We start from the raw sequence: 27814 nt of genomic DNA, 5'->3' as shown, positions 1-27814 counted from the left end.
AAGACTCAGTTCCATAAAGAGCTCTGCTTTAATGAAGACCAGCAGATATGTTAAACCTGCCTTTAACTTTGCCGTTAGCAGCATGAACCACTGGATTACAGTATGTTTACTGTAGTTAACCTCAACCCTAAAAGCATTTTTGTGATATTAACATGCTTAACTTTTTTCATTAGTTTGTCAACACAAATTAATGAATTTAATATATTTTCATTATTTTAAACTATGTTCCTCAGAGAAGAGTCTTCTTGCATGTAATGTAATTAGTGGTAGTAATTCATCCTGGGAAGCCGCCAAGGATACACAACAACATGTCTGAATAGCTTGTTCCATACTCCCCCAACTCTTTGTTAAAATAATTCCACCCAGTCTCCACACCCCAAGTTAAGAGAGCAAAAAAGGTAGCATGTTTAGTGTTTTTAATATTTTATAAAGCCTATTATGTTACGTGTTATAGATACTGTATTACACAACTTTATCAGGAAGTGCACAAGGTTATTATTGACTGAGGGATTTCAGTCTTATCTTGTCTGAACAGTGTTTTTTTCCCATGTTAGTTCTTTCACATGTAGATGCATATCAGTTTACAGGATTCTCCTTCTTTGAAGTGTTTCACACTGACAAAGAACACATTATGAATTGCAGCTCAGCCACAATCTGTGGAATGAGAACTATAATTTGTGAATTTACAAAAAACAGAGATCAATGATAAAGGCATTACCTGTTAAAAGTAAATAAAAAAAGATTAACTTTATTTTGCATTACATTTTCTTTAAACATCTTCAGAGTATTAGGAGCTTCACCGCTGTTAAGTCTTAAGTGTGCACAACAGTCATGCTTTTGTCGGACATTTCTGTCGGAAAAGCAACAGTATTTAATTTTTAAAAGTTTTATTTAAAATCTTGACCAAGTTAAGAAAAAAACCTACCAGGGTTACAGAAAAATAACAGGAAGTGATCATGAAGACGTGAAAGGACTGATGCTACGCTCTACTGCCTAACAGGTTGCAGACAGCACTTGAACAAGCCCCCAATGTTCAAGACTAGCTCCTTCCTCCACTGCTGTGCCAAATAAGATTTTAAATCCCAAGCCAACAGGACTTTCTGATATTTAGATATTTATCCTAATGGGAATCTGAGACACAGGCGTGCACATCTACAGCTGAAACCTTCAATTGTGTTGAGTGATAAAGTGCCAGGAGAGAAAGAAGCCCTGCTCCGTATTCTAACATGACAATGTATACAACAAGGAAGTGCTGGTGCAGGCACAGCCTGGGGGAGATCTCTGACCTCTGATAAATGCCAATGAGTGACAGGAAGAGAGGAGGCCAGTGTGGTGTTCCCTCCTCTACACAAAGGTTCTCTTGTTTGTGCCCTACTGCTCCTTTTCATCTAATGAAGAAAATAAGAAAGATTTTACAATAAATGCGATGTTAGTCTTTTTGGAGAGGGAAGAAGGGCAAAGCGTGACTGGTATCCAACTGCCGAAGGAATGACAGGTACAGGACAGTTTTAGTGCATTCCAACTTTAAATGACTAAAAATTAAAATGTATACAAATTGAGATGCTTTAAATATGGAGATTGCGGCAGATTAAAACAAACAATATTAAAATTAAAAGACTATACCATAGAATACTGCACTAACGTTCACTATCCAAAGTACATCACTATATCCTCGGTAGTCTTTGGTTTCCACGGTTTGTAGACCTACAGCCATAAAATGTGACCAGTTGTCCCTTCCTCTGATCCAGATGTGCAAGTAGCAAATATAATTAGAAACATAAAAATGAATACTCTGACAAGAAAACCACAGCAAAAGGAGAATGGAATGGTAGAAATACTGTACCACAAGACTCACTCAGCACACTTGATTTTAGCACAGCTGAAGTGATGGTGGGCTACCTGGAAAATGCCTGTGCTATTCCTTTGACCAGTGTGAATCATTTCTTTTACAGGTAACTATATATGACAGCAACACACATGGCAGGCACCCTCAGGAGAACCCTCTCGACATGCTGCAAAAGGTAACAGTGCTCAATTTGGTACCGAACACTCAGTGATATCGTACGCCTTCGAAGGCGACTCTGCCTCGATTAAGACCCCAGCAGCAGCTTGCTCCATCTCCTGTTCTCTCTGTAGTTCTTGGCTTTGCAAGAAACAAAAGATGTCAGTGTTGCACGCAGGAATGATGCACCGGAGACGTCTGAGCTTGAACAGGGGGGGAACCAGAGAGGGACAGAAGTCACTCCCTTGTGTTTCCGGTGCAGAACCACACTTCAACCAGGTGGACGCAATGTGTAAACAAGTAAGTCTACACGCTGTGCAACCTGACATGTTTATGGAAAATTTCATACAAAACTAGTTCATGTTTTTGTGCTTGCTAAAATGGCAGCGAGAGGCATACGCAAATCGATCGGTTATCACAGTAGAGAGACAGGCACACCGCACAAGTGCAGGTATAAAAGACAATAAGGTGCAACAGCATACATAAATTAAAAGAAAATAAACCAAGCGTTCACAATTTGAGGCACTTTTGTGGGAGTACTTTTTGGCCAAAGGGTGATGTTAGCTTCCTGATTTCACAGAGCTGTTCACAAAACGGGTAGAATAAGAGATTCAATCCAAGTTTCTGAAGCAGTCTGGACCAGCAGGAACAGAACTCTTACATAAAATCTATCTAAAAACATTCCATATGTCCACAAAAAGTCTTAATTCATGAACTCCCCACACCCCCTCCCAGTATTCTGTACACATTTCTCCTACTGGTTTCACAGTCACACAGCAGAATTACTCAGACAGGGCTGCACCTAACAAACCTGTACAGGTAGGCCAATATAAAAAATAATTTCTTTACAAAGTTTTAGGGCATATGCAATTTAAATCAACAAATCACCACTTTTATCCAGTCCCGTTTGTGTGTAGTGGTGCTCATCGTCATAAAAGCGACTGTGCATTTATGCGCCCCCTTGTGGTCAGAGTTTGGATCCACATGTTTCCTGCAGCTTCCGGCAGTGAATTCCTTAGTGTTACTGAGGGGAGGCAAACACTGGGAAGGGAAGAAAAAAAAAGATGTGGTTGAATCTTTCTTTGTGATCTTTAACTCTGCACATGTGGGGGAAAGAAATCACAGGGTGCACATTTAAAGGTTGTAGCTCCTTCCTTCTATCAGTTACAAACGTCATTTAATGACGTCTTAAAGGCATACCAGTGGACATAACCACTATTCTCATGCTGATGACGGCTGTCGTATTCATTTCATGTTGTTTCAGCTAAGTGAACAAGCCCCCAGAAGGTCACTCACTCCTCTCTCGCAGTCCTTGCCCGAAGCTCCGATACAGTCGGATCAGGGACCAGAACAGGACAGCCTTAATCAGGACCGATATCCACGAGCCAGTGATAGCGGCTGCTTCCAGGGCGAAGGAGTGCCCGCTGCCCCACTCCGCTATGACCTGCAGACAGGGGGGCAGAGTGACCCGGTGAGTCTCTGAACGCAGAGGCCGCCACTGCTGGTCTCGCCATCGTCTCCGCTGTCAAGCATTTCACTGAGCTGCTCACGTGCTTAACTGGTTCAGATGAGCCTTCAGCCACAGGCCGGTCCCAGACTCCTGTAGAGCCAACAGGGGCAGCAGTGTGGAGTTGGGCTTGCGATTGTGGGTTCGAATCCCAGGCTGGGACAACGGGACTGTCACACCGAGACCGCTACCTTACCCAGAACGCTCCAGCACCGGGGCTGTCCAGTCCTGGTGTGTCTGCAGCTGTACGTGAGGAGCTGGGAGAAGCTGTTAAACTGGTCCAGTTAATCCAGTAACCAGCTGGTTTAGCTCATTAAGTTGGAACTTAATGAAAACCCACAGACACACCAGTCCTCCAGGACCAGGACTGGACACCCTTTTCCGAACATAATGGGTTTATTAGTATTAAGAAAGAATAATAAACAAGAGTATTGACCTGTAATGTGGGAGCAGCTGTCTAGTGAGGTTTTTTGTCTACCATGGGAAAACTACTTTCATCAGGCTTGAATCCACACTTGATTTAATAATCACAGCACCGTGACTAAAGGCCAAGAGGCAATCAATATACATGCTTTTAAATTAGAATACTATGAGAAAGAGGAACCGCATACAACTTCCGTTCAATTTTTATACAAATTCCTTGTTCGTGTGAACTTCCACATCAGCATTAGTTGTTTTTTTTTAATATAAGTCTCGATTATTAAACAAAACTGCTCAAAGCTGTTGGTTTTGAAAGGAAAACTTACCATATAAAGCACATAAATGAGGTAAGCCAGCTCGGGCAAGTTCTGCAGGGCAAAGACCCACACAAGTGCCTTCCTCTCTTTTAAGACCTGAAAGAGGAAGTGAAAACAAATTGCTTCATTATGTTCAGTAAATGGAGGCTAAATTGAGACAAACTGTGGTTAAGCGGTCCGACAAAAACAAAAAGAAAAAATAGTTTATCTGCAATATAGGATGGTCTAGTTTGAATAAAATGAACATCAGGATAGCTGGAATGGGGCCGCGGTAGGACCCCAGGCTCCTAGGGGATTGTGGGTTCCATTCCCAGATGGGACACTGCTGTTAAACCCTCCAGAGAGACCTCACTCTCATTACTCCAAGAAACAGTTACTCTCCAGGCCAGCGTTGCGCATGAGAAATTATCAACTCACTTATCTGTTTGAATAAACATAAAGAATTAGATTTATTTATTTTTTAATTGATGAACTTGTGAGTGGTATTTCAGTGAATTAAATAAACACAGTTCATGAGGAGTACAGTACAGCTCTTCCTATCGCACAATGTGTAGATTAGGCTGACAGCGTCTTTCATTGCTGCAACACAGCGAAATCTCCACGGAGAGATTCCAGCTCCCTCCGTCACCGTCCGAGTGTCTGCTCCAGGTCTAACTGGACTTACTGCTATGATTCCAGTGGCTGCGGTCAAGCAAGCCCAGAAGACGCCGAAGCCCAGGATGATGCTGTGAGAGTACGACGTGGAGAAGCCGGATGTCAGAATCAGGATACAGAGGCAGAGCTGGGAGGGACACAAACATGGCGTGAGCAGGCGGGGCTGCGGACACACAGTCAGACATCAACAGTGACGTCCTGTACGCTACCGAAAGCAGAAGCTCGCATTTACTGGGGCTCCCCAAAGGAGAAATCGTAAACTAAATCCAATTAGGAAAAGCACAACAGCAAAGAGCTGCTGCCTGCCAGTTATAAATAATTAAACCCAGGAGCACTGTGAAGAATTAAGAAAAACACACTCATCAGAGTGTAAAAGAAATCTGAAGCCAGAGACAGGTAAAGTAATGAATTAGAACCGGCTTTGCCTACACACTTCTCAAGTACGACACTAAGGCTAAAATATCTGCTGTTCAGTGTCGTGCAGCATCATTTGTAAAATGCTGACCTGCATCTGCAAGCTGTGTTACGGATGTTGATTATCTTTTTGGCTGACAGACTACCCCAGGGTAGGTATGACAGTGGGAACGAGTCTGTTAATGTCTTAAACTAAATACGATCCCTAGCTGAAAGTACCCTACCTGGGCCTGGAGGTCAAAGGTCACCATCGAGAAGCAGAGATTGAGCAGGAAGTACTGCTCCTGCAGGCTCTCCAGAGCCCCACCCACACGGAAGGCCATCATGTTGGGTGTCCTGATGAGCAGAGTGGCGCACACCACATGGAAGAAGCCCAGACACAGGATACACACAAACCGCGCCTGCAGGTAACAAACAGTAACACAGGCTGCAATCGCACAAGAGCATCGCTTTAGGCTGTCACAGTGTATTTGCACAGTTATCTGAAATATTTAGTATTACTTGTACTTAATTCTATATTCATTGATAGTGATTTTGTTTGCAGTACAGGATAAACCTCTGCTTGCCTGTAGAACATATTTGAGCACCGAGCACTCATTTATAAACTTTCGGAATATTTCCTTAGGAGGAGGTCAAGAACACATGGAAATCTGAGCCTGAAAAATCCCCAAGTTGGGGAGATAAAATGAAACAGCAGGGTCTCTTCCACCCTGCCTGAAGTGGGCGACGGATGTCCTTGTCTGGGGACTTCATTGACACACACTGCACAGGGTACTCACCAGAATGAGGCTCTTCCTCTCCTGCACGGGGAGGACAGCGAAGTTGACCACCGATCTCATCATGAGTGCCAGCACGCTGAGCACGAACACGATCAGCTCCTGACGGTTCTCCTGCAGGATGCCCCGGGTGATGTAGTAACAGCAGAACACTGCCGCCAAAAGACAAAAGACTCAGGGCACAAATGCACACAGTTCAGAGACACTGCTAACAAGTATGACTTGAGCTGGGGTTTTACAGAACAGACAACTGAAAGACCCCATGGCACTGCTGTCAGTTGAACTTGAAGAGCGGGCAGGAGTTTTGAGCGCGCATGCACAAGGAGCTATGGCATGTGTAGCTCTTTTTGAAGCTAATTACCTTCAAACGATTGCAAAACAAGACAATGGGACTAGCTAACGACTGGGCAACCTTTGGGATACAGCTGACTCCCACTCACAAGCACACGTTCTCCAGGAATCCGGGGGGGAATATGAAACCCAGGAAATAAAGACTCACATGACCCCCCCCCTCCCCGTACCTGCTCTGAAACCCTTATTCGTCATGTAAGCCCCTCTTGCTGACAGGAAATGGTAATTGGCGTGCAGAGTGACTGTCGAGATTTATATTTAAGTGGCCTACTTAGTTTGTACTTCTTGGTGCTTCTGAATTGTGAATTACAATTCTGAGAATACAAAATTGTCATTACTTTGAGTAGCTCAAGTCTTCCTCACCCAGGTCTCTGAGGAAAGACTGATAATTAAAAGTGCTTTACACACAGAGGAGGAAAACATCTAGAAAATAAGATTTTGTCAAGACAGAGGTTTTCAATTTTCTGATGGTAATCTGATTCACTGTCTACATCATTTTGAGGTCTTCATGTGTTAGACATGTATTATTTGGGGACACAGAAAAAGTATGGATATAAAGATGAGGTTAGTATCCTCAAAAGAGTTTTTAAAATGGAAGTATTCTTTAACAAAAGCTCAAACTAGGGATGAATAAGCAAAATACACAAAAACACGAATGGAATTTGCTTGTTCTATGCGGATGTCTGGAACACGATGAAATATGTCAACACGCCAAAGAATTCTGTGCTTGAAAATGGAGGGCAGGTTTCACAACACATTCCGTAATTCATTTTCCACACTCAAAACCAAAAGTAAGCTGAGGATAAAACAGCTGCCCTGATCATCACCCCACACAGGCTGATAGTTATGAAATGAGCGGGTCAGAAGAAGAAAGAAGTCTTGCTTCTGCTTCTGCTCTGATGTCTTGTGACACAAGCAACTGCACAAACGACACCATCACATGACTCAAGTGATGAATTTCAATTTTCCTGCATTTATTCCTGCTTTTTTTAGCTTTCTTCAGCACAGGTGTCAGTAATTAAGCACATAGCTCCACTGGTGTGAGATCATTGTCAAGGCATTTGTTATTTAAAAAAAAATATTTACTGCCATGCTGTGTAATTTTAGAAAATGTCCTTTAATAACAAACTGCAGAAACTGTAATCTGTCCCACAGATCCATCAACAATGCAATTTAATCTCCCAAAATTACAGAGAACTAAAACTTTTGCGTAATGCTGGGCTCTTCCACCTCATTTAAGATCCTGAACCTTTTCACAACAGCCATTCGTGTTGTGAAATTTCAGGCTTCTTCATCGCTTACCATAAATGAGGTAAGAACCAAACACCACGTGCTGAAACAAGAGCACTGCACTGTTAAAGTGGATTTTCTCATTGGGACTTGAATATGGAAAGGACACTACTGTCACATTTGGTACTGTTCAGCTTTCAATTTGCTATTCCTTACTCTCCTATATCCTCTGCAGGACTTCACTCTTGATGATTCTGTTCTGTTTTTAACAACAAAAATCAATTCATCTCTAATTCAGAACTTCTCAGAGCCCATGAGATGGTGATGTTTTAAAGAATCCCAACACTACCATGATCAGAATTCCAGTATAACCTATACTTACAGATTCCCACAAGCTGTATGAGGGATACAGTTAAATCCTCTTCATAGGGATACTTGTCCTGACTTTGTCTGTAGATGTTCACAATGGTGAGAGCAAACAGAGCCAGCAGTGAAGTAATGGTCACACAGTAGTACAGTTTTACGTGGCATGACAGCTCTGACCAGGGCTTTATCTAAAGTGCAGCAAAGACAAGCATCAGAAATATATTAGTCTCCAACTAATAATGGTACAAATCAGACTAATCCACACGTCTGCAGTCGGCTAGTTGGTCTGAAAACTACAGTGAACTGCTTCGAAACCTACAGTGTTTTACTGTGCAGGTGTAATTAAGCATATCTTCAGAAAGAATACCCTTTAAAAAGAAACATATACATCTGCAAAATCAATTATCTGTTGTGCTGCACTAGGTCTTTTGGCACAAAAAATAAAACTATTACATACACTTAAATTTCTCATTCAGAAATTTTCCCAGAAAATATTCGTATTCTATCATGTACAGTAGCTACGTGGTCATTCCAGGTGACAACAGAAAATACTTTTGGCGAGAAGATATGCCAAATACAGTACTTTGAATTACTTGCTTGTCACAACATGAACTGATTACAAGGTCCTGAACATGGAAATATAAGCTAATTCAGGTTGCTTTCACAGAAAGAGAGCAGGGCAGTTATATCCTAATGCTACTCACTGGTCCACATGGTGTTGGAATGAGTTCTTGATGTCTTGGTCTCAGGTTGGGCGAAGGGAGATCAGTACTCTCGTTACGTGGGTTCAACAGAGGACTGTAACACAAATAACATTTAGAATTCCCAATGACTACATCGGGTCATTGACAAACTCTTGATCACTTAACGTGGCCAATTATTGGTCAATTAGTCAGGCTTAAGATTATCATGAGCCAGTAATGGAAGGTACCAATGCAATTGTTAAGAACTGGGTCTTTCCAGGACCCCAACAAAAACTCATTTAACAGTATTAGGCAGAGCTCCCCAAATGTGATCCTTGAGGGTGAAATTCCAGCACATTTCGGCACCAGACCTCAGAAAAAGGGGTACATTATGTAATTAAGGCTGAATTAGACCTAATTGAATTATGCTGCACAGGTCTGAAGCAGCTCATGATTTGAGCAGTGGATAGTCACACTCTGGCAAGTGTTACAGATTGCCCTTAAGTCATCAACCTGTAAAATTTAGGAACACATATGAGTTTTGCTTAATTCAGAACATAAATCGCTTCAGTGGAGTCAGGAATGACCAGGTGCTGTCCTTGAGAGTTACTGAGTGTGGGGATATGCCTTTCAAATGATCTCTTAATTACCTCATTCAATAAGCAGTCAAAACTAAGTTGATCCAAACTGTTCATTTAAGAACGACCCACAAAAGCTGCTGTTCCTGACTCTCTAGGATGTGGCTTGATCATTCCTGAGGTATAGAGACCTGCAAACCTGTTTGATTGCTGTCCTTGATGACTGGATACTGGGGAATACTGTAGCTTTAGGATAGGAGAGAATTCCCTGTTTTCGGCAGCCGGAGAACTCAGATACTCTGTTACCCTTTGCTGTACTTGGGGGCAGAATTGAAAAGTGAATTTCAGTAACATCGAGTTCGGGAAGATAAGCTTCTCTTCATTAAATTAGAAGAATGTTGAATTCATGTCCTGATCATCACACGTTTCTCAATAATTTAAAAAGAGGCCTGAATTAAGGAGGTGTGAGTAAATGATGATTTACAATGGTCTAAGTACAGCCTAGAGCACAACGCAAAAAGTGCAGGAAGTGCACCAAGCAGGTCAACGCGTCTTGGGGCTCGGCAAACACACGGTCAGGGGGAAAGATACTTATTTCAAAGATCTATCGCTTAAAACCAAATAAAAACGAAAGGTTGACTAGTATTTTTCCTAAGAAGCTGGGCCAGTCCAGGTGACGACAACATCAAGCAGAATTGTGTTCATGTTAATGGTAAACTAAGCCTGACGGTCAGTTGCGCCATATCCATTGTGTGACCAAGGATGATCTTTTCTCTATTTGCAAAAATATATATTGCAAACCTCTTATTTATTGCATTCGTTTTTGCCCCGTACCAGAGAAGACAACGTTGCTGACGGGACACCGTTACATATAAAAATGCTACCGTTTTCATCACGGTCTTTTTCATAATTGGACCGCACGTCTTTTAAAATGATACACGGTACATACGCCTGATAGTTTTATTGCAACCAGCTGAGACGATAAACGGAAAAAAAACAGCTACCTAGTTTCATTTTCGGTTGAAAGTACAGGAAGGAAAAGGCGTTGTGAGCGGACTAAAAAGTTCGGTTCCGAAGTGGTATCTGTCCGGTTGTTGGAAAGGTAGAATACGATAACAATAGCTACGCAAACACCCCTTACCTTATTTCGTCCATTCTCAATTTTTAATTGAACAGGCAAACCATGGTAACCACTTTTAAGCACAGACACACACAGCAGCGCATTACTACGCCGCCTGTAAAATTTAAAGTATGAGAAATTCGTCTTTGACCAACACTTCCGGAACGAAACGTCACTTCCAGACTCGGGAAACCAAATTATCCTACAGCTTTTTTTTTCTGGGATTGGTAAAAAAAAAAATTAAAAAAAATAAACATCTCGGTAAATCACAAATGATATGGGATTTCGTCTGGTGTGTCTGAGTTCTTGTTTTTTAATGTTACAACCCGTGGTATTACGGAGTTGCTCTTGAAAACTACAGTTAGGTTTAACGCTATCTCAAAGCCTGCTCTATATGCTTCTCTGCCAGTAATACAAATAATTAATTTTACATGCAGGTTTACAATATCTGCGCTGCAATTGTACGTTTAGAGGCTAACGGAAACTGGGCTTATTATACTCAGATTTTCAATTAATATTTACAGGATAGCGGAAACAAAATCCATGAAACAAGATGAATACACACAAAGGTGTATGAAAATTCAAAGTCAAACGATGTTTCAGCTGTGCAGTAAATCGGAAAACGTTTCAGTGGCACCGCACCCTATTGGGTGTGACGCTCTCTACAAGGGTTTGTTTTGAAACTCCGGGTAAGCATCTGGATGCCCAGCTTTTTTCTTCAAACTCCGCGTAACCCTTGTTTTCCGTACGATGGAAAAGACCGAAGTATTAGTCTGGAGAAAGTAGACTGACTGGCTCGTTACTGTAGCTCGGAGGTGCGAGGTAAGAAAACAATATGTGCACAACGTTGTTTAAACTTCGCAAACGCCATAAGAAGGTTAGAAACACAAAGGGCTTCCACACACAAAGCATCAGATCAGATGTCACCGACAAGCAGTCGTTGACGGTATAGGAAGACCCGAGGGATATGTTTTTTTAAAAAAACTACCTAGTTGAAAAATTCAACGTGTGATCCATTTTGACCGTGTTTGAGCAAGTTCGTTACTCGTGAAGTACTGAAGTACAGCAACGGTGTTGAGACCATTTGAATATGTTGTGGAGAGTGTGCAAGACCTATAAATTATAAAAACAACGCACGAATACCAGTTATGTGATACAAATGAATCTTGTGTTTCTTTTGTTGAGTAATCGTCGCTGAGATCGAATTCATTTTTACCTATCAGACTTGCTTCGGAATTTAAATAATTTTTAGTGAGAATCATCTCTACTTAAAGCCAGGAACACAAAATAAGCTACAGTATTTTACTGTCGTATATACTGTAACTTTGATAGTAAGTCCTGAATTACACAAATCTTAAACAGATTAAAATACAATGCTATATGTGAAGATTCTGTGTCAGAAATGCTAAGGAAGAAATGTCTTTTAATAATTATATAATGACAGGTTTCCATTAATTATTTATCACTAGAGGACAACAAAGACTCGTCAAATAGTGGGATGTTGATTTCTATAAGCACAGATTTATCACTATGAATGTTAAAATGAGGAAGGTTTGCTCAGCCTTTTGATCAGTGTAAGGCCAGTCCTTCGTAATGTAGGAATACAAGTTATGAAATTGTGACTACAGATGTGTGTGAATGATACCCGGTTAATTTTAGGTTTCAACCCTTGGCTTGAGGTTTTAACAAAGCAAGCTTGGAATTTCAGAATAAGGCAACTTGGTCAAGAGGCTCCCTAATTGTTCACGGAGCGGCACTGTTTTACTTTAATACTTATTATAATTGCATTTACCCATGGTGATAGATACCGAGTGTGACTAAGAGAGTTTAGGAATACATTTTTTAAATTTGCAGCTGCATTATGACATCTCAGTGCCACCATTTCGATATCAAAATCAATCACGGTACCTCATTCTGAGCCATGTTGTTCTCTGGTAGCTTTTGACCTCTGGTGACTGTTAAGCTTCATATCAGTCATCTTGCAGGGTATGAACAAGACTGGCTCAGTCCACCACTGTGGTTGACACAGCCCTCATGTGTCATTTAGTGAGTGATATCTGACTAGCCTGATGTTGATGTGCTGCACAATGTTACAATAAAGTGGCTCAGAAGATGATTGACAACCAACTTTACTTACATGTAACATGTAACTGTTTGGCCCTATCGTAATTGTATTAACTGTGGATTTTAATTTAAAAGTAGCTGTTTGATATGCTTAACACATGAGGTTTGATTCTGTCATCTTGTTAAATAGGGTTTAACCCTAGTCCGTTAGTGCCTGGAATGATTCCTACACAATCTGAAATTAAATATATTACCTGTTTTCAAACAGGTTCAGTTTACAATTCGAGGAAAAGATGGAGAAAGAATAATGCTGTTTTGACCTGCTTTAATTCTGTTGTCACTGGAATGATTTGGTAGAAGCATCGTGTGATATTATATAACAAATCATGCTGCTGTTCCTAAGGGTAGGTAAACCGATTGAGGTTTTGTCATACAAATTTGGGATGAAAATAAAAATCCAGAGCATTTTATTATTCGTTAGTCAGGCACAACTCTTGTATTTTTAGAATTCCTGTCACAATGAACACAATTCTTCAAAGCGCTAAATCTTCAGGTCTAGTCTGTGTGCACTTTTCATGCAGTTTGTGAAAGTGAGTTTAACTTTCTTTCCTTCTTCAAGTTGGGGGAAAAAAATCAAGTCACTAATGAGCAAGACAAAAAAAAGCACAATCAGTTTAGGCTTTGCTCTTGAAATTATTTTTTGTTCACTTTTTTTTTTTTGTTTGTGGTCATGCGTACTTTCATGTTTCCAAATTTTGTGGCTGTCATGGGGAGAAGAAAAAGTAATTTGATTTGTGGTTTTTGCATTGGCTGCTTCTTCTCTGCCACGTTGACTGTGTTTAAATAGAGTAAGAAAAGAAGGCAAACACAAGAACTGTAATATGGAATGTATCCCAGATGTCCGACATTACAAGCAGATGGCTGTCTCTCTGTGTTTCAGGAAGAAAGCTCAGCAGACTTGATTTCTTTTCACTTCAGTGCCGTGTTGACTGAGCTGTTGTTAATTAGTCGTGGAAGTGCAATGCAAATGATTATTACTGTAAACAAACTCCTTTAAGTGTTGATCAGTTGAATCACATTTAATAATAAAGACCATATATAAAATTACACAAATTACACCCTTAACGTGCTGTCTTTTTACGTAAACTTCATAATGACAGAATTATTTGAAGGCTGAAAAGAAACGTCTCTAGTTGTGTAGCTAGCAAAACTACACAAGACTGTCACTGCCAAGGAGGTGGAATAAGACTTGTAAACATTATATACAGTACAAAATAGTTTCCTTGTTCGCCACAGAAAAAATCCAGCCAACATTCTGATATTGTCTAAAATAAAAGATTAATTTCAGTTGTCCTTTATCAGTATACTGTATGTGCTTGTGATCTATAAGCAAATATGGAACACATTTCTCTCTCTGGAGCTGTTTTGAAAACCATCTTGTAAGTTACCAAATGGTAAAATCAGTTTAAGTGTGGAAATGCTTTTCCTACATTTGAGCTCATTAGAGGATTACCTTCTGTTCTTCCTGCAATCACAACCCTACAGGGGACACAACTGCCTTATGAGTTCTCAGATGTGTCAGTTCAGAGCTAGCTGCTTAAGACTGCTGTTTTGCCCTGATTATAACTTGTCAGCATGACAAAGCTTACTTGACAAGTGATAATGGATATATTCATGTGCAAGGGTAAAAGATCTGTCCAAAGCTTCTAACTGTGTCTTTTTGCACAGTCCATATACAAATTCATGAGACAGTGCTGTCTCCCATAGAGTTGTGACTAGATGAAGAGCTCATTCATATTCATACCCTCATGCTTTAGTCATGTCCTTTCTGAACTTTTGCTTTACGTAAGCAATGGAAGAAAAAGCTTTAAAACCTTAATTTTTATGTATTCTGAAATCTACTGAGCAAATGGCTCCCCAAAAGAGGGCATTTCATGTTCCTTATACACCAAAGTAAGAATTAAAAAACGGATAGAAAAATGTTAAAAATAGGCCCGTTTAAAAAAAAAAAACAGCTGTCACAAAAATTTCATTTCAGATGTTCTCAGCACAGTGTACTGAGATTAAACAATAAGTAGGTAATGTAGACAGGCTGTCTGAAACAACTGATTGAGACAAGACAGCTATTTTTCCGTTTGTTTTTTTACACCATAAACAATGTTAACCATAATAAAAAATATATTTGAAAAGATTATAAAGGAAAACATTTGCTCAGCAATATCAACAAATCTGCATGGTTATGGCTTCTTGAGAAATGACGGTTAACACACCCAGTTCTCAGGATATCTGCAAGGGAAACTGCCGCCACTTTTTCCTTACCTAAAATCCTAGAGAATGCATTACCATTCCTTTGATACAATCTTGCATTATAAAGTATTCTGGAGTTCATTTATTGGAAGCAAAGACAACACTTTTTTCTCTCGCGAACTATGATCTCTTATTTATCTTATATTATATTATTTATCACTCTGATACTGGAATATGGCCTTGCAGTTTGCCAAGACAGAGGTCAGAAGAATGAAGTAGCTGCTCTATATAGTATTGGACTGTGACTTGCCATGTGCAGGTGCGTTTCAACGTCTGCTAGCAAGAGTATTTATGACTTGTGTACCTCTTGGTAATAGAGAATATCGCTTACTTATTAAATTAAGGTCATTCTGTTTTCGGTATTTTCTGCTTATAATGTTTACATTTTCTTAGATCATGTTTTTGGTTTCAACTAAGAACGTCAGAAGAGTAACAAATTAAACAAGAAACGTTGCAAGAAGAAAAAGATTCACCCTCCAGACCCCACAAGAGTTAGACCAACACCAGTCTTTCATTTATTCTAGTCCAGCTTCCCTCCAGATCTCCAGAGTGGCAGTGCTAGCCTAATTTATTCTAAAGGTATAAAGTCCTAGTGTCACTATATCCCCGAAGTACGGCAACTTTTGTCTTGTCAGTAGGATATGAGGACGGAGCCACAGTCCTAACCTTGAAATATTTATCTCGACTCACAATTTCTAGTTCATGAAAACTCCTGTTGAGGTCTGCTGAGCCTGTTTGAATTCTTTTCTCCCTGTTCGTCTCCTGCTTAAATAGAACACACCACAGGGTATGGACTCTTTAGTTTTTCATTCTTCTGAACTGAAGTGCATTAGCCAGTCCTTTAAACCCCAGTGTGAAAGTTAACGCTCCTCTGGGGTATTACAGTCAGGTAGATTTTTAACCTCATTGCTGTATGCTTGCAGGGGTGTACTCATCTTGTGTCTGCAGCTGACATCTCAGTAAAGCAGAAAACCGGACCGCCAGCTGTGTGTTAAATGGATGAGCCCTGTGATTAGCTGATTGCCGTAAAGGTGGGTTTGATCATTTTGCAAGGCTCTGTAAATACTGTATACTGCATTCATTCACCAGATGTTGTTGTACAATTCCTAAAATTATTTAAATCATTTTTTTAAACTAAGATGTGATTTTTTTGGCATATAACATGTTCATGTTTACAATGAGGAAACCGTCTTGCCCATCTAGCTTGTTTGGTTTTTGAAAGTTTTCTTTGTATGTTTGATTATGTATTACAGCGGAAACTGAGAATTTGATCCTTCATGCTGTGAGAATTTGAGCCTTTAAACCTTTTCTGTTGTTGCATCAGCATTATAGTGTTGATTCAACCTTTTGAGCCCATGGAAAGTAATACAGTGGAAATTAGTAATGATCTGAATTTAATGAGGCATTGCTTCTGATTTCCTGCGTTTTTCTTTAAGACAATTAACCCATTTGGCTGATTTTGTTTTCTGTGTCTAGACGACGTCGAAAGTGAAATGCTGGGGTAATGATAGTGAAGCAAGTGGAGCCACTTTGGAGTTTTGCCTGGACAAGCAGGATGGGCTTTCACAACACTCTCCCATCCTGAATCCCCTTCGCCGTTTGCTTTCTGGATGCTGAGGGGCTGTTGAGGCGAGCCTGAGGCGTAGCCATGGCGACTGACAGCCAGGCCAGGAAGCCGTCGCCGTGGCGCTTCCTCCCGCTGTTCCGCAGCCGGCCGGAGCGTGTGGTGCTGGCGCGCAGCGAGAGCTGCCCGGGGGAGGGCGTGCTGAAGATCACCTTCACCGAGACCACCGTCATCGAGGCCGATTCGGGGGTCTGGAACTCCAGGGCTCTCGCGTTCCTCGCTCTGTGGTATTTCTTTAGCTTCTGCACACTCTTCCTCAACAAGTACATCCTTTCCCTACTGGAGGGAGAGCCGGGCATGCTGGGTAAGCTGCTTTTAGGTCTGCTGATCGCCACAGCAGTCGTTTTTTATTCAGTCAGATACGTTGGAGGTGTGAAAGGGCAGTGAAAATACTGATTCCCCTTTGCTCTACATTGCAAATGCAAATGCAGATTTCAGTGTAGAGCTTTAGGGCCAGAAACTGCTGGACTTTTTACGTTACCTTTCAAATCAGCCTTTGAATACTTACAGTTGTGAAGTTATGATGCTAAAACTACTAACTCAATGCAACAAATGCAAATGAAGAGAGAAAGAAAGACACCGGAAAGCAGAGGGACCTGCAAGAGATCACTGTAGTAATTGTAGTAATTTATAATGATTTTCCTTGTAAGATCTTGATATTCAAACAGTGAAAGCAGGAATCTGATTTAGGCCAGCGCTCTTAAGTGACTCCCAAATAACAGGTGTTTGCAGTTTTTACTTTGCTGTCATTAAGATGAGATACAAAAGATTATTGTCATATTGTTTTGATGTAGCTGGACTATAAATAGGAATATGTTTTACTCATTGGAAAATGTAAGTCTTCGTGACTCTGATCAGTAGTTTGGGGGTTTTGTCTCTCACAGGTGCTGTTCAGATGCTGTCCACCACTGTGATTGGCTGTGTGAAGACATATGTCCCCTGCTGCCTGTACCATCACAAGACACGGACGGAGTACCCTCCCAACTTCATCATGATCATGCTGTTTGTTGGATTAATGAGGTCACTGCTTTTCCTTAATAGGATGTTTATAAAGCAGACTCTTGCACTCCTATTCTCAGAACTCCTGTTCTCGGTATGTTGCCCGATTTGTGGCAACTGGTTGGTGTTGCTGTAGATGGGGAAACTGTGGAGTCTCACAGCTCAGTTCCTCTCTACAGGTGGAAGCTGTTTTGTATAAGAAGCAGTTAAAAAGAGACCCAGGTTGACTTCTCAGAGGTCATTATGCTACTATGACCTCTGCTCAGCTGTCTAGTCTTCTATGTTATCTGAGGACAGAGACAAGCTGACAGGCTCTGTGTCAGGCAGGTTATTAAAAAAGCATTTTCTTAACATAACTCATAAGTACAGTATATTTAGAGACGAATTCTACAAACATGATATTTGACGTGGCCTCTCATAATTTTTTAATTTGCTGAATAAAAAGCACTTTTTCTGTCTCTGCATGTTCAGATATTGTCACAACCTTTGATTGAATTTCGTAATACTACCTGTTAGAGAGTGACCATGCTTCAGATGTGCCAGCTCATGGGGTGCAGTCTGTAGCCATCGAGCTCATGAGAAACTTCTGTCCTGAGGTGTGGCTCTATTTGTTCATATCCCTTGTGTTTGCGTTTCCTGGTCTCCCAGGTTTGCCACAGTGGTGCTGGGGCTGGTGAGTCTGAAGAACATTGCAGTTTCTTTTGCCGAGACAGTGAAGAGCTCAGCTCCACTCTTCACTGTCATTATGTCCAGGTTAATTCTGGGCGAATATACAGGTAACCATGTGCTGTTCATTTCTGTATAAATACTGGTTCACTGGACCACTTTTGACATATGCTGTACATGTTGGAGAGTGGATAACTGCTTAACACCTCTCAGTGCACATTTTCCTGACACTTGTGCAGCTGTGTGTTTAAGGTTTAACAGCCAGTTTCTCGAAGGTTCCAGCTTCAGTTCTTGGAACGTACTAACAATACAAATAATATTTTTAATCTGTGTATTATAACACAAACTATGTAACAAAATTTAACATGTAATGTTTCTGTGCTGTCTTCTCATCAAATGATTCCAGGTTACTTTCAGCAAATAGAGATAAAGAAATTGTAATGCCGCATTAATTATGTGATCATTTGCTATACAGTATGTACTTGACCTAGAACATTCAGGATCCCATCCTGTATGAGCACGTTAACTTGGATGTGAGCTAATGAGCATGTTGAGACGTTGCTTAACATGACCAAAATGGTCTGGCCTGTCAACATTGCTGTGCCTGTGAAATATTTTCATTTTGCGCTCACTTATTGCACTTTATTGGTGGCAATTTTTGAATTATGTAAAATATTTCATAGAACTTCACTTAATAGTAAATTGATAATAGTATATCTATTAAACCTTAATTAATACAACTAAATATTAATCTGAAGTCTTAATTGAACTAGTTCATCATTTTTATAGTTCAGATCTAAAAATATCACACTGCAAATTTAAAACCTGCTTTAAACATCCTGTTGGGATTCTTAAATGTTTGTCCTAAATGGATTCCATCATAATTAGCAACTTCATTGTGTTGTTATTTTTTTTATTAGGGCAAAAACAGGAGCATACTTGACATGGCAGCAAATGTTTTACACTTCCCATGTGTCTGTGCGCCCCCTTGGTTGTTCTGATGGTGCCTGTGCTGTTTGTAGGCTTGTGGGTGAATCTGTCTCTGTTTCCTGTCATGGCGGGACTAGCGCTCTGCACGGCCACTGAGATCAGCTTCAACATGCTTGGCTTCTCTGCAGCGCTGTCCACCAACATCATGGACTGGTAAAGCACTCCTATCAGGCAGATATTCAGTGTGTTCATTTTCTAGTTGATCGGAATGCATAATCTCTGGGTAACTCTTCTTTCTAATTTTCTTCTTTCCTTTTGTAGTTTGCAGAACGTCTTTTCGAAAAAGCTTTTAAGTGGAGACAAGTACAAGTTCAGGTTGGTCTGTAACTTTTATTATTTGTGAACCAGATATACTTTTACCTTTGGTTTATTGAGAAATGAGGATTTCTGGTGATGCAAATATGTATTTTAGTTAGTGTTATTTTGAAAAATATATTAATGTCTTTGAACAAATATGTTTTTGTTGCTTTCCAACAATTTAATATGAATGTTGATGCACTGGAATCTGTTAAATATTAATTCACACTGTGTAATATTGTCATGTACTGTGAAACGCTGTGTGAAATTTTGTTTTTCTTTTGTCTTGTTTCCATCCTGTTCTATTGAAATTAGCATTCCTGTTTTGCTCCTCAAATATTAATAAAAAAAACCTAAATGTGTCCCAGACTCCTTAGAGTAAACCTTGAAAAAGGTCTCCCTGTTTTTTTAGTTAAATACTTCAGAAAGTAAAACTCACAACATTTGAACAGTGTTGGGCCTCAGAGGTTCTTTCCTCAGAGTTAGAAACTGGTCAAGGCGTGTAAAGACAGGTGCTCTAACACTTTACCCAAATATTGTAGGCAGTGAGATTGAGAAATTTTGATCACAGTTCAGGCGAGAAACTGAGTATCCTGCTGCCCTCAAATGGAGTTAATCTGCGCCTGATCTGGCAAAACGTGTGGAAATAGCTTGTTCAGAGCGAGAAACGTCAAGTGCTCTTCTGCTTTGTCTTCAGCCCACCAGAGCTTCAGTTTTATACCAGTGCTGCAGCAGTCATAATGCTAATACCTGCCTGGATCTTCCTCATGGTGAGTTATGTCCGAAACCTGATCTGCATTAAATGTAGTAATTCAAGCAAAACACTTCCATTTTCTCATCCATGACTTAAGCCATTCTCCTGTGTGACAAGCTCTCTCGTCTGACTCAGTCTGTCAGCCATACTGTTTCTTCTTAACTGTATTGCACTATGCTAAAGAAGAAGATAACAAAACTGCCGTGCATATTTTCCTGTTGCCTTCACTGAGGTTGTGTGAAAAAAGACCCCCCTTTTAAAAAGTTTGTTAAAATGAGTGTCATGGCTCGTGTTTGCAGAACAGCAGGTTTGCAAAATAAATCAGTCTTCATTTTCAATGATACTTAGAAATGGGACTCCTACCCGATTCGAGATCGAGTTAATAGCTTTTACTTTGTTCCAGCGAAACGGCTGGTCTCTTTTGTGTTTAAGGGCCAAGCTGCCATTATCAGAAATTTAAACATTATTCACATTGTTTATTTGAAAAGCAAGCAAATTTGCAAATGGCTAATATTTTAAATGCGCAGCCTGAACTGCTTTCCCTAGGACAAACTCTGTGGGTTATCCTCAGTTCTTATTTGTTTCTGTGTTCCATTTATTTCATTACCACTTCTCCTGCAGTTTGCATAGGATGCATCTCTTGCCAGTTTATGAATCATCAACGAAATCTCATTGGATTGCTGCTGTGCCGAAGTGCTGGGTCTACTGGGCGTTCGGGGGCCTGTTGCGATTGATGGATTTCACTTTGTTTGAACATGCAGGATGTTCCAGTGATCGGAAAGAGTGGGCGAAGCTTCAACTTCAGTCAGGACATCATCCTCCTGCTTCTGTTTGACGGGGTTCTCTTTCACCTGCAGAGCATCACAGCTTATGCACTGATGGGCAGGATTTCCCCAGTAACCTTCAGGTGAGGGCCTGCAGACTGACAAGACTTGCTTGGCTGTGTGTTTGTCCCCTGCAGAAATTAGCTTGTTAAGAAGCTTGTGACAGGCTGGTGAAATGACAACCGCAAAACAGCATCCCAGCTGGTCTGTAAGGCTGCCCTGTGGCTCATCGGTCTTCCCTTAGTCTTCTACTTGAGTTGCAGCCACCAGCATCTCAGCTGCTCTGAAGGCTTTTAGATTGGATCTCCTGCAGATCCCTGGAGGGTGGCTTCTCTCCTGCACAGCAGCCACACCTCTACTGAAGAGAACAGTCATGGCTATATAGGCACAATCACAGCTGCTGTTGTATTACAGCTTGTGGCAGCTGTGGTCTCCCGGACGAGCAATAGCTGACACCCTGTCACAAAGGCGTTTGAGCTGCGGTACATTAACTCACACATTTGGTAATTAGGATCTGCTGCATCCGAGAATAACCTTAAATGCCTTAAATGAATAACCTCTTTGGTGTGCAGAAGGAGAAACGAAAACAAACTGTGAGGGTTTAGTTATGCTGAAAGGTCAATAGAGACCAGAAGTAGTCAGGTTTGCAGCTATGGTTTCTGAGAAACAGTTAAGCAAATGACTCAGGACTCTGTTAGTGCCCTGCATTCTAATGTGAAAATCAGCTTGCAGAAACAGCTGAATTTGTGCTGTAGTTCCCCTCTGTTACAGGCAGCTCTACCACATATTGATAGAACATACTGCACAAGTTTTTGGCACACAAAAGGGGACAGACTAGATTTAGTCTCACCACGGCATATTCAGACTCCTGGGCTGTGTTGAAGTCAGGGCTGGGGATTTCTATATAAGTCTAACTTTGCTCCTTTTTTTGTGGAGCTAGCACTGATCTAGGACCAGAGATGGGAGCTGTTGTTGATAGCTTGCTCCCAATATATGTGATATACTTGAGTCCTCAAAGACCACATTTCTATCAATTGGACAAATTGTTTGCTTATTTGAGTAATCATTTATAAGTGTTCCCAAACTTTAGAATTAGGTGACTGATAAGACTAAATGGATTGGAGCACTCCAGGAACAGATTTGGAGACCCCTGGCACATGATAACAGCTTGAATCTGTCTTATCAAACCTTATGTCATACTGCAAGCACATTCCTGAGGATTTCCAGCCACCCTAACAAAATCAGGAATGCTGTACAGCAGGAAGGGTTGATAGTGAAATGTGGAATGTTATCTTTTACTGGATGAAGTTGATCGATCTAATACCCCTCTCTCTGTCTTTTTTTTATTTTCTCTTTTCTGTTTCCAGTGTGGCCAGCACAGTGAAGCACGCCCTGTCCATCTGGCTGAGTGTCATCATCTTCAGTAATAACATCACAGTCCTGTCAGGAGTGGGGACAGTGCTGGTCATCATCGGGGTCATGCTGTACAACAAGGCCAAGCAGGCGCAGAGGCACAGCTTGCAGGCATTGGCCCATGCGGCTCACCCACAGAATGAGAAGCCCCCGCTGCAGGAGAGCGATGTCAGGCCCATGCAGGAGTAGCAGCCCACACTGACGACGATGAGGTGATAACTGACAGAGGCCTGTGCAGTGGGAGTCCAAAGGCCAAGGTCCAAGGCCAGTGAAAGCTTGTGACTCCATGATTTGCACTTTCTCCTCTTTTCACCTTTAAATCATTCATGAGGAGAACCTTAGTGCTCCTTTACTGACTTTATTTTATGCCTGAAGCCCTTCTAATCGAGCATTTTAAGTGCTGCTACTGGGAAAGACCAATAAAATGGCCACATTCCACTTTAAAAGAATGAGCTGCCTCACTGTGGCCAGTTCTTTGTTGCTTGTTCTTCTGCATCACCTTTTAGATGTGGAATTCCTCATTGTGTGCAGCTCAGGGGAAAGTAGTGACTGAAAGTTGATGGACTTCCAAAGCCACATGGTTCCATTATCTCTCCTTCTGTGCCTGTGTGGGTGGTGACCACCCCACTGCACCCACGCGATAGCCTCGGCTATCTTGCCTGCACATGTGTTCTCAGAACATGGGAGAGCGGTTGTGGAAAAAACAGCCCTGAGATTCCCTTGGGAATTCAGCATGTGCAGATGGTGGCATCTTTTGGTCATTTCGCCTAATTTCACTCTGTTGCAAAGGGACTCCAAACCCGCATATTAACGGTACAGGCCAGCAAAACAGATGCTCAGCAGCATGGGGCCTTAAACCACTGCTGAACGTCTATGGAAAGAAATTGCCTACCTTTTCATACCTTAATATGGGAGTGTTTCTCCACATGAATCAATCGTCTGCCTGTCTCTCAGACACTGTTTAAAGTTGGAGATTTAAATATTTGAAATACAAGAGGAAAAGTGTTATGATTTAAAGAAAACAGATCACTATATAGAACTGACCACATGGTAAAAAAAAAAAATAATTTCTTGTTAAAGTAACATATTAAATCTTATTAATTTTCTGTTTGAAAGTCTTAGAGCGAGCACCACATTTCAGATATACTGGGAAACATGGATGATGTTCTCAGCTGAAAACCCCCACATGAATATGCCTTTTAAAAATGTATTCACATGATTCAAATTTGTTTTTTAACGAGTATCTTTAATAGAGGGTTTCCTTTTTTAGAGACAAAGCTCACAACGGATTGGTAGTTCTGCAGAGCGCTTTTTAAAAGTTGTATTTTTTTATACTGACAGGTGTGTGTTCATGTGTAGTCTGGCTATTTTTTTTTACTTGTAGGTTACCATAGTGCTAAACACTAGGAATAGAAACTGTTCATAATGTAATACTGGGTAGAATATTGTGTAATCCACTAATGTTCTATATAAGGTTATGAGGTGTACTGTACATCTCCATAAAAACGGAGCCTTAATTTGTTTTCCACAAGCTTAATAGTGTAGCAGAGAAAAGACCTTGTGTAAATAAGTGTACAGGGTCTTTTGTTGCAAGCAAGAGGAGGATGCTGAGAAAGAGATGTGACAGAAGTAGTTGTAAGTAAAATGGGAACGGTATTCTGTTGCTCATTTCGGTACTTCACAATGAATAATGAATAAACAATAGCAGTATTTTGATTAAAATTAGGTTAATCTTTGCTTGTCAGTGTTTGGAATGCTAAGGAGCCTTGTTTTTTTATGGAAGGGACTTATACAATGACTTGGGAGCAGAAAATCTGTGCAGATATCGGTTCATGGTTAATGCAAACAGATTTGTAGCACGAAAATGTTGATCACGCGACTGAGATCCACTTTAACATCAACTAGCAGAAGAGTTTACTTTAACTTTTCTTTATTTTAGTTGTGAACCCAGCTATGGTTTTCCAGGATTTAACTCGTTTTAAATATTGACGGAATATGTTTCAGGAAATTTGATCTCTGCGGGACTTTTGTCCTACAGTCTCCCACTGACTTCAATACTGGGAATACCAGCCACAGAGATCAAGAACCCGGTTTTGGTTCCTCTTTGAAATGGAAGTGATGGTTTCTGTCTTTCTAGAAACCCCATTCAGGGTCCTTTGTGCAATCTGTAATGGCAAAAGGTTATTAATTTTGTGTTTTGATTGTCATACAGGGTATGTGATTTTTCCATAGCCTCTGAACCACTTAAACTATTTAAATAGTGCTCTTTCAATAATTTCTTTTAAAACTATTTTTTTTTCTCATGGCCATGAAGCATGGCTGGGTTGCTTTAAAGAATCATCTCATTGCACCCTTGTACACAGTTCACTGAAAGTGGCTAAATTTAAAACTAGGGAAATCTAAAGATTTTTTTGGAGAGGATAGGTTTTAAAATGAAAAAAAAGAAATGTCCAGTAAATTGTATACCACATCTGAAGTGTTGATATCAAGCCTGTGTGAATCTGTAAGGTTGAGAAATGTGGCCATTAGGGGAGGAGGCTGTATGGGTTTGGAGAGGCTTTGACCTAAGGTTGCCTCTTCCAGGTGAGACCTGATGCCATTGCTTACTGTCTCACTGTTTCATGTCCACACCTGAGTGTCTAAGCCAAACAGGAAACAGGAAGGAATCTGTGTGGGTATTCTTCATCGTTAAGCTACTGACTGTCAGCAGAGGGGTAGACATTCCAAGAGCTCTGGAGGTGATGAGCAGCATCTTTTGTGACAAACTGGACATAAAAAAAGGAGGTCGAAGGGTGTTCATATGAACTGTGAGAGTGGTGTGTCTTTTACAACAGAAGAGGTCATAGAGCATCCTTTTGTTTGAAGAGGAACTTCCATGAAATGGAGTTGAACCACTTTTTCCTACCTACGGAAATCCAGATGTTATACATTTGTCATAGCCCTCATTGCTCACATTACATCTTGCATTCTGGGGAACTGATTCTGGCAAGTGACTGTGTATTAATAGACTTGAACCAAGTCCTGGTTTGTTAATTTTATTTTATTCCATAGCCTAAATACAGCTGCCACGTCAACAACTCCGCACTGAATTGTTTTCCCAGATATTGACAAGAGCAGTGTTTTGCCTCTGTTTTTGGCCCACCTCCAATCCCATGCCAGCCTTCCTCCAGCGCTGGCTGGCACTTTCACACTTGCAGACGTTTTGTCCTGGGTGAAGTGAAAGTAGCTTTGCGTATGACCCCTCTTTTTCAGATTTGTATTTTCAAGAATGTAACGTACTGCGCTTCAACACGTTTAAAGATGTCAGCAGAAGGGTTACCGTTAACTTGACAATGCGCCGTGCTGCTGGAGTTCCCAGACTTCCCTTACCTCCTTGGCATCCTGATCCGTTTTTGTAAACTTGTTAACTCGAGGTGCGAGTCATGTTCGAGAATTTTATCTGGGATGCCAGATCAGCTGCAGTCACTGTTTTTTGGCGAGAATGTACAAATGCGTACACAATTAAGGATTAGCTTTCATTTACAAATGCAGTGTTGTTAAGAAATGAAATCTGCACCAAAGCTTTGACCATTGTAAGCTAGCGTGTGGTGCAAAATGTAAGAAGTATTTTTTACATAGTTATTTAAAAAAACTGTTAATGGCATGTAAGATGGACAGTAAGACTACTTGTTAAATCCTGTGGATGTTACTAGTGTTTGATTTCAGGGTGCCGAATATGTTCAGTGTTTGCTTTGTCTTCCTTGCATCAGCACTTGTAGTATTGTAATTCTCCTTCTTTCTATTTTCTAAAGACAGATCAGTCTGTCAGATATGATGCCCATTTTGACTTGGGGCATCCCTAAGATTTAACAGATATGGAAAATGATTTGCCCGAGACCACTCTGATATTCGCAGTGTTTTTAACCGCAGCCTGAATATTTTCACAAACGTAGTCAATGGCCTTTGGCTCTCAGTGAAATAATTTTGAGACAAATACCTTGCAATACATTTCACAGAGCAGTACTGAATTTGTTTGGTGTAATTAATTTCTAACTAGAGTAATAAAAGAGCAGCAGGGGTTGATCTGTAATAATGTTGCACCTTCTAGGATGACTGTTGTGTTTTATGCATGCGTTAACTGTCCCAAGTACTACCTACAATATCGGTCTGTAATATCTTGAATGGACAAGAACCTTACTGTGCTGCCTTTGCTTATTTTAGAGTCCTGTTTGTCCTGTTAGAATGGTGATGATCATAATCTGCTGCCTACGATTATAAGTGATTACTCAGTGACTTGTTCCCCCAGAGACTCTGGTGGCTGTGCCTAAATAAGAGGACCATCCTTAGAATCTTTGATGTACTCTGTTTGCGTTATATTGTGAGTGTATAAAGGAAATTGTCTAATTGTAATTAAATACTGTCTTAATGAGAACTGTATGTTTGTGTATTGCTTAACACAATCCAATAGAGAATGATTCTAAATGTGTTTACTATATTTTGCTATGGTGTGCTCAGCAAACCAGTACGTAACAACGTTACATTGATGGTTAAAACCATATCCATATAATTACCACTATGCTGAAGATCTCAATGAGGGTGTAACATTAATCCAGTTTAACCACCATTCACTTTCACATGCTGTAGATCTGATCATAATGCCAGTCCACTGGTAACATGTTGGAACATCTTTAATAAGTAATTTCCTTATAACTTTCTTCCTATGCTTTAGAGGACTTCCCAGTATATACAGTAGTGTCTTCCATTTCCATTAACTCAAAAGGGGCAATAAAAGAATTTGAGTAGTACATTTCGCTATTATTTGAGAGCTAAATGTGTACAGTACCTTTCCAGGAATGCTGTATCATCAGATACAAATACTGTCAGTGTCAGTGAGTCAAATCATCTTCTCCACATGTCCATCATTATGAAGTGCTTCCTTTTTCTTTTACTTGTATTCTAGGACTTATAGAAAAGACAAGTATGCATTGAATTGTCAAATCTGTCCGTGTTTTTGAAGACTTGATTAAATTTGCATACTGTATATTCCAATGATCTACATATTTTCATCACTTTTTAATTTTAATAGATTGTTCTGGTTTCATATATTCAGTATTATAGCTTTGGTATTATTCTGTTTACTTCTGATTATAAGCAGCAATGCAAATCTCAATTTTGTTATTATTGCATTTCTATGTTTTATACATCCAATACCATAATCTTGAATTTGGGCCATCTAAAAAGAATCTGTCTTTACTCAGTTATCGATCTGATAACTTCAGAATTCGACCATGCTTCGTCATGTGTAGTGCCTATGATCCATTTCACTGTCTCTGGCTTGAATTGAGACTAAGAATTTTTAGGAAAAAGAAGTGAAAGAGGAAGAGTATGTACAGAGAAAAAGAAAAATATCTAAATGTAACCTGAAAGTATTGATATTACATTAAAGGTCTTAAAATTAAAACACTATAAAGAACATAAA

At 40.4% G+C, this 27814-nt stretch overlaps 2 protein-coding genes across 4 annotated transcripts; one reads left to right on the top strand and one right to left on the bottom strand.

Moving 5' to 3' along the window:
* Positions 1 to 721: 721 nt before the first annotated feature.
* Positions 722 to 10568, bottom strand: LOC107075559 (uncharacterized). The gene is made up of 9 exons (XM_015337037.2): positions 10440 to 10568; positions 8742 to 8835; positions 8054 to 8225; positions 6094 to 6242; positions 5539 to 5715; positions 4911 to 5027; positions 4256 to 4342; positions 3299 to 3446; positions 722 to 3043 (listed from the first exon to the last, which is right to left on the bottom strand). Exons 1-9 carry the CDS (start codon positions 10451 to 10453, stop codon positions 3024 to 3026), a joined length of 978 nt encoding a protein of 325 aa, XP_015192523.2. The 5' UTR covers positions 10454 to 10568; the 3' UTR covers positions 722 to 3023.
* Positions 9458 to 26767, top strand: slc35e2b (solute carrier family 35 member E2B). 3 transcript variants are annotated; one of them, XM_069183858.1, is made up of 10 exons: positions 9458 to 9479; positions 15713 to 15820; positions 16266 to 16717; positions 17298 to 17433; positions 18061 to 18188; positions 19101 to 19221; positions 19330 to 19383; positions 20063 to 20135; positions 20881 to 21026; positions 22311 to 26767. In XM_069183858.1, exons 3-10 carry the CDS (start codon positions 16438 to 16440, stop codon positions 22543 to 22545), a joined length of 1173 nt encoding a protein of 390 aa, XP_069039959.1. In that variant the 5' UTR covers positions 9458 to 9479; positions 15713 to 15820; positions 16266 to 16437; the 3' UTR covers positions 22546 to 26767. The 3 variants fall into 3 exon arrangements, with proteins under 3 accessions (XP_069039959.1, XP_015192522.2, XP_006642142.2); XM_015337036.2 differs by lacking the exon at positions 9458 to 9479 and adding an exon at positions 10667 to 11107; XM_006642079.3 differs by lacking the exon at positions 9458 to 9479 and adding an exon at positions 11120 to 11240.
* The last annotated feature ends 1047 nt before the right edge of the window (positions 26768 to 27814 follow it).

Source organism: Lepisosteus oculatus, chromosome 25 (genome assembly GCF_040954835.1).
Source record: "Lepisosteus oculatus isolate fLepOcu1 chromosome 25, fLepOcu1.hap2, whole genome shotgun sequence".
Lineage (NCBI taxonomy): Eukaryota > Metazoa > Chordata > Actinopteri > Semionotiformes > Lepisosteidae > Lepisosteus > Lepisosteus oculatus.
Note: the sequence above shows the minus strand (reverse complement) of the source record. Positions and strands in the feature narration are given on the sequence as shown.